Below are 7,540 nucleotides of genomic sequence, written 5' to 3'. Positions count from 1 at the left end.
ATTTTTGTTTGTTGGAAAGTTTGGTCTGCATTGCTAATACGCCATTTGCACGAGGCATGGAGTTTCACTTGTAATATCATCATTCTTAATTGCTTCTTCTTTTAATTGCAGTCGTGTGTTATGCGGTTATATTTTCTCTCTTCTCCCCCCTCCCCCGCATCTATTATGGATGCTTGGGTGTTCCTTCAAATGATGATGATACTGAAAAGGGCGTTAATGGAATATGATCTTGGCGGAACTAGGTGTTTCCTTTTATTAGAGGATGTGGCAATGGCGGTGTATGCTAAGTCGGTCAGACATACAAGCATCTGGGAGACATTTTCTGTACAGGTTCTCTTCCGCGAATGGGTTATTAAAGGTTATGGTGGTGAGGATGATGGCAATGGGGATGTTTATGGTGGTGATGATGATGGTGGGGATGTTTATGGTGGCGATGGTAATGGTGGGGATGTTTATGGTGATGGCGATGGCGAATGGGTTATTAAAGGTTATGGTGGTGAGGATGATGGCAATGGCGATGGTGGGGATGTTTATGGTGAAGATGATAATGGTGGGGATGTTTATGGTGATGATGATGAGGATGATGGTGGTGAGGATGGTGAAGGTGGTTATGGTACTAGTGACGATGGTAGTGGTGATGATGATGGTGATGCTGATTATGATGGTGTTGGTGGTGAGGATGGTGATGTGATGGTGGTGGTGATGATGGTAGTTATGGTACTAGTGGTGATGATGGTGAAGTACCATATTCCTCTTCGTCTTTTACAAACAATACAGCAATTCTTACATCAGTTGAGCTGCACCATTTCTTGAACTGTTCTATGATTTTCTTACATTTTCCCTTTCTATCTTCCTTTCTAATTTGACTGAATGCCATTTTCCAATGCTAATATGACCTCGTGTTATTATTATTATTATCATTATTATTATTATTATTATTATTATTATTATTATTATTATTATATATATATATATATATATATATATATATATATATTTTTTTTTTTTTTTTTTTTTTTTTTTTTCTATAACAGCTTCGCGGGCGCCGTCAGTCTGACACGATATGTCGGTATTATATGACAACTTGATGACTTGAGAACTGTTATCTATCTTATAACTTATATTTCAGGATTAGTTTAAATAATGGCATTTAAATGTAGGCGGGTGAGATATAACATGAATGCGCCACATACATACATACATATATGCATATATATACATACATATATATATATATATATATATATATATATATATATATATATATATTATATATATATACATACATATATATATATATATATATATTATATGATATATATATATATATATATATATATATATATGCATACATACAAATATGTGCACCACACGTACACACACACACACACACACACACACACACACATATAATATATATATATATATATATTATATAACTATATGTATATATATATTATATATATATATATATATATATATATATATATGTATATATATATATATATTATAATATATATATATATATAAATATATATATATATATATATATATATATATATATATATATAATATATATACACATACACACATACTATATATATATATGTATATATATATATATATATATATATATATATATATATATATATATATATATATATATATATATATCATCATCATCATCAAGGGGCTAACGCCGACGGGGGCGCATGGCCGCATCCACCCTTCGCTTCCAGCCACGAGGATCCCTCGAGGCGAGTCTCCAGGCAGGCACACGGCCCATCTCTAATTCCTTGCGACAGGTCTCGTCGAGCTGTCCAAGCCATGATCTCCTAGGACGTCCCACAGGTCTCCTCCACCCAGGGTTGTCTCGCAGAGAGACAACCTGATGGGCAGGGTCGTCCATAGGGAGGCGAGCTAGGTGGCCATATAGCCTGAGTTGGCGATCCCGGATTATGCAAGTAACAGGTCCCATGCCAGTCTCACGGTGCAACCGCCGGTTGGACACGTGGTCCTGCCAACTGTACCCCATGATCCGGCGAAGGGACTTGTTACAAAAGGCATCAAGGCGAGACTCCAAGGCACTGGATAGCGTCCAGGTTTCGCTTCCATAGAGCAAAACTGGAAGTATCAAGGCCTTGAAGACACGCAGCTTGGTCCTTCTGCATAGGTACCGACATCTCCAAACGCTCTTGTTGATCGAGTTCATGGCTCCTGTTGCCAGACCAATCCGTCTACTGACTTCCTGGTCTGACAACCCAGAGATATGGACTACGCTACCAAGGTATGTAAAACTTTCTGTGACTTCAACATCCTCGCCGCAAGCATGGATCGACTGAATGGGTTCCCCTAACAGGCCCCCAAAATCCTGAATCTTGGTCTTGGTCCAGGAGACCTCTATTCCTAGGGGCTTCGCCTCATTGCTAAATGCATCAAGAGCCGCCACAAGTGACTCAAGGACTCAGATAGGATGGCAACATCGTCGGCAAAGTCAAGGTCCGAGACCTTAATATTGCCTAGTGTTGCTCCGCACTGACTTTGGCTAGTAGCTCTGCCCATTATCCAGTCCATACAAGTGTTGAAAAGTGTGGGTGCAAGGACACAGCCATGCCTCACCCTGAATTAACAGGGAAGAAGTTCGACATACCCCCACCACACTTTACAGCACTTTCAGTACAGTATAGAGGCTTGCTATCAGGCCAATAATCTGTGTCGGAATTTCCCCTGAGCCTCAGGATCTCCCATAGCGATTCCTGATGCACCGAGTCAAACGCCTTCTGAGGTCGATGTAGGCTGCAAGCAACCCACGACCAAACTCACGACGGCGTTCCACAATTACTCGAAGCGCTAGTATACGGTCTATTGTGGACTTGCCAGGAGTAAATCCAGACTGCTCCGGTCTCTGGTGCCTCAGTAGGTGGTTGCGGATCCGTTTCAGAAGAATGTGGGCGAGAACCTTGCCTGGTATGCTGAGCAGGTAATGCCACGGTAGTTGCTACAGTCCCATCGATCCCCTTTCCCCTTCCAGAGGGGATGACCACGCCCCTCAGCAGGTCAGGGGGAATGGTACCAGACTGCCAAATGGCAGTCAGGACTGTATGCAGGCCCCGAGCCATAGGTTCACCCCCAGCCTTTAGCAGTTCAGCAGGGATATCACATATGCCTGCAGCTTTCCCACTCTTCAGCTTGGAAATCGCCAGCTACTCTGTTAGGGTAGGAGGTTCCTCGCTGATGGGTGGGTCCGGCACAGGCACTGCGACATCGCTTGCATCCAAGCTAACTGTTGGAGGGTCCACCTGGTACAACTGTTCAAAATACTCAGCCCAACGTTCACAAACCCCAAAATGATCTGAGATGATCCGTCCATCCGCTGATCGGACGCAGTCATCTGTGAGGAGGGCTTAGGGTTCATTTTCTCAGGGCTTGGTAGGCAGGGCGAAGGTCATTTACCAAGAAATGGCCTTCAACCTCCTCAGCAAGATTCCTGATAGACTGTTCCTTGTCCCTTCTCAGCAGTGTCCGAGCCCTACGCACCATGGAACGTCGCAAGACTTGATTCCCATTCAGCCGAGCCTTGCGACATGCTTCAGTGGCCTCTAATGTCTCCAGGGAGATGGTATTCTGCCTTGTCCTTGGGCGTACGCCAATGGACTCCTGAGCTGCTTCGAGTGTTATGCGCTTGAAGGACTCCCACAGAGCAACTGGGTCCGTCAGGTTGCTGGTTTCTGTGAATCGGTCAGAGACTGCCGTGGCGAACCCATGGGCACACTCCTCCTCCCTTAGTCTGTCCAAGTGAAACACCTTAAGGTGGCCACTGGAGGGACGGGGAGTTTTGAAGTGGACCCGCAGGGTAGCCACAAGCAGCCTATGGTCGGTGCCACAGAACTCAGCACTCCGGTAAACCCTGCAGTTCTGGAGGATCCTCCATCGCGTGCTGACAAGAATGTGGTCGATCTCCTTGGCCACATTACCCGTATCGCTGTACCAAGTCCAGCGATGCGGGTTGGAGCGCTGGTACCAGGAGCCAGAGATCCTCATTTTCTGGGACCTAGCAAAGTCCCGGAGAAGGAGGCTATTCTCGCTGCTGGGATCAGCTCCCGAGCCATGGGGGCCGACAGACATCTCGTAGCCAGCTCGGTCACAGCCGGATACCGCATTGAAGTCACCCAGAACAATGCGAATGTCTCGCCGGGGGCAATCGTCTGCCACAGATGCGAGTTTGGCGTAGAACGCCTCTTTCACGTCGGTTTTATACACATCGGTAGGAGCGTATACAGCAATAAGAGACAAGAAGCCAAAAGCATGCTTCAGTCTCAATGCCATGATACGCTCATCAACCGGTGTCACCTCGACTACCGCGGGCTGAAGTCGACTGGAGATGGCTATGGCTACACTCTGGAGGTGGTGACCATCGCTGCGGCCTGACCAGTAGTAGGTGTAACCACCCACACTGATCGTGCCGCTACCAGGTCTTCTCACCTCTGAGAGGGCAGCCACCTCAACTCCCAGTCACCTCAATTCCCGCGATAGCAGAGGTAACCGCTCATCCTGCCGCAAGGACCGGATGTTCCAAGCGCCTACCTGGAAAGCACGCCTGAGGTTAAGCCTCGGGTGGTCACTCCGGGTGCACGCCACCTCTGCCGCCCCCGCCAACACAGCCCCAAACAAAGGGGGTCGGCAGGCTGTGGGACCGCCTATCCACCTGTGGGGTTCCCGAGGGCTTTCCCCCACAAGCTTCATGGTGAGTTGGCGCCTGCCGGGGCGCAGGCGGGACGAGTAACTCTCGTTCCAATCCTGCACCCCGACATTTGCCCTCCCAGCGGGACCCACAGCCCGCCTTACTTGCTGGGTGGGAAGGACAGCACCCCTCCCCCCAGCATTTCCATTTATGAAGGACGTTGCCAGAGGGTCATTCTGGGGGGAGGAGGACTGGCAAGGCCCACCTCCATTGCAGGACCATGTGTCCAACTGACGACTGGCATGGGACCTGCTATTTTCATATATAATATATATATATGTATATATATATAATATAATTATATATATTATATAATATAATTATATATATATATATATATATATATATATATATATATATATATATATATATACATAATATATATATATACATATATATATATATGATACATATATATATATATAATATATATATAATACATATATATAATATATATATAATATATATATATATATTATATATGTATATATATAGATATATATATGATATTATATATACATATATATATATATATACATATATATATATATATATATATATATATATATATATATATATATATATATATATATATATATGTATATATATAAATATGTATATGTATATATATGTACTATGTATATATATATATATATATGTATATATATATATATATATATATATATATATGTATATATATAAATATATATATATATATATATATATAATATATATATATATATATATATATATATATATGAAAATAGCAGGTCCCATGCCAGTCGTCAGTTGGACACATGGTCCTGCAAACTGTACCCCATGATCCGGCGAAGAGACTTGTTACAAAAGGCATCAAGACGAGACCCCAAGGCACTTCCATAGAGCAAAACTGGCAGTACCAAGGCCTTGAAGACACGTAGCTTGGTCCTTTTGCATAGGTACCGACATCTCCAAATGCTCTTGTTGATCGAGTTCATGGCTCCTGCTGCCAGACCAATCCGTCTGCTGACTTCTTGGTCTGACAGCCCAGAGATAAGGACTACACTATCAAGGTATGCAAAGCTCTCTATGACTTCAACGTCCTCACCGCAAGCATGGATCGACTGAACAGTTTCCCTTAAGAGGTTCATAAAGTCCTGAAACTTGGTCTTGGTCCAAGAGGCCTCTTGGCCAAAGGACTTCGCTCACTGCTAAATGCATCAAGAGCCGCCAGATAGGATAGTAACATCATCGGCAAAGTCAAGGTCTGAGACCTTGATATTGCCCAGTGTTGCTCCGCACTGAGTTTGGCTAGTAGCTCTGCCCATTATCCAGTCCATGCAGGTGTTGAAAAGTGTTGGTGCAAGGACACAGCCTTGCCTCGCCCCTGAATTAACAGGGAAGAAGTTTGGCAGACCCCCGCCACACTTTACGGCACTTTCAGTACCGTATATAGGCTTGCTATTAGGCCAATAATCTGTGTTGGAATTCCCATAGCGATTCTCGAGTCAAATGCCTTCTTAAGGTCGATGTAGGCTGCAAGCAACCCACGACCGAACTCACGACAGTGTTCCAAAATTACTTGATGCTCTAGGTTACAGTCTGTTGTGGACTTGCCAGGAGGGAATCCATACTGTTCTGGTCTCTGGTGCCTTAGCAGGTGTCTCTAGGGAGATGAAACTCTGCCTTGCCCTCAGGCGTACGCCAATGGACTCAGCGCTGCTTTGATTGTTCAGTGCTTGAAGGACTCCCACAGAGCAGGTTTTTAAGCTCTATGAATCGATCAGAGACTCTCATGCTGAGCCTACGGGCACACTCCTCCCTCAATCTGTCCAAGTGAAACACCCTAGAGTGGTCACTGAAGCAATGAGGAGTTTTGAAGTGGACTTGTAGGGCCTATGGTCAATGCCACAGAACTCGGCACTCAGGTAAACCCTGGAGGATCCTTCACTGAGTGCTAACAAGAATGTAGTCGATCTTCTTGGCCACTGTACCCATATTGCTATACCATGCCCAGCAATGTGGGTTGGAGTGCTGAAACCAGGAACCAGGAATCCTCATTCTCTGGGACCTAGCAAAGTCCCATGGAAGGAGGCTGTTCTTGCTGCTGGGATCAGCTCCTGAGCCATGGGGGCCGACAGACATTTCATAGCCAGCTCGATCACATCCAGATACCGCATTGAAGTCACCCAGAACACTACAAATGTCTCACGGGGGGCAATTGTCTGCCACGGATGTCTGTTTGTCGTAGAACTCCTCTTTCACATTGAGTCTGCAATCATCGATGAAGCCAAAAACATGCTTCAGTCTCAATGCCATAATATGCTCATCAACTGGTGTTACCTCAACTACCGAGGGCTGAAGTCAACTGGAGATGGCAATGGCTACACCCTGGAGGTAGTATCCATTGCTGCGGCCTGACCAGTAGTAGGTATATCCACCCATACTGATCATGCCACTGCCAGGTCTTCTCACCTCTGAGAGGGCAGCCACCTCAACTCCCAACTGTTCCAATTCCCTCGATAGCAGCGGTAACCGCTCGTCCTGCTGCAAGGACTGGATGTTCCAAACACCTACCTGGATAGCTCGCCTGAGGTTAAACCTGGGGCAGTCGCCCTGCCGACGCTGCCCCCAAATAAAGAGGGTCGGCAGGCAATGTGGCCCACCGTCCGTCTGCCTGTGGGATTTCCTAGGGCTTTGCCCCACAGGCCTCATGTTGGGTTGGTGCCTGCCGGGGTGCAGACAGGAGAAGTAACTCTCTTTCCCATCCTGTGCCCCAGCATTTGCCGTACCAATGGGACCCACAGCCCACCTCACTTG

The 7,540-nt window shown here is 45.3% G+C and overlaps 1 protein-coding gene across 1 annotated transcript; it reads left to right on the top strand.

Annotated features, from left to right (window-relative positions):
* Window positions 1–216: 216 nt before the first annotated feature.
* Window positions 217–1,140, top strand: LOC119578598 (transformer-2 protein homolog). Its single transcript, XM_037926163.1, has 2 exons — window positions 217–550; window positions 1,130–1,140. The coding sequence occupies exons 1-2, from the start codon at window positions 217–219 to the stop codon at window positions 1,138–1,140; spliced, it is 345 nt and encodes a 114-aa protein (XP_037782091.1).
* Window positions 1,141–7,540: the final 6,400 nt, after the last annotated feature.

The sequence above is a fragment of the Penaeus monodon genome, chromosome 11 (assembly GCF_015228065.2).
Source record: "Penaeus monodon isolate SGIC_2016 chromosome 11, NSTDA_Pmon_1, whole genome shotgun sequence".
NCBI classification, from domain to species: Eukaryota; Metazoa; Arthropoda; class Malacostraca; order Decapoda; family Penaeidae; genus Penaeus; species Penaeus monodon.
The sequence above is the reverse complement of the archived record's forward strand: the minus strand, read 5'-3'. Positions and strand labels throughout refer to the sequence as shown.

What these genes read in the sequence shown, in the direction of transcription:
- LOC119578598 (XM_037926163.1), top strand. Translation starts at nt 217, where the DNA reads ATGGAATATGATCTTGGCGGAACTAGGTGTTTCCTTTTATTAGAGGAT.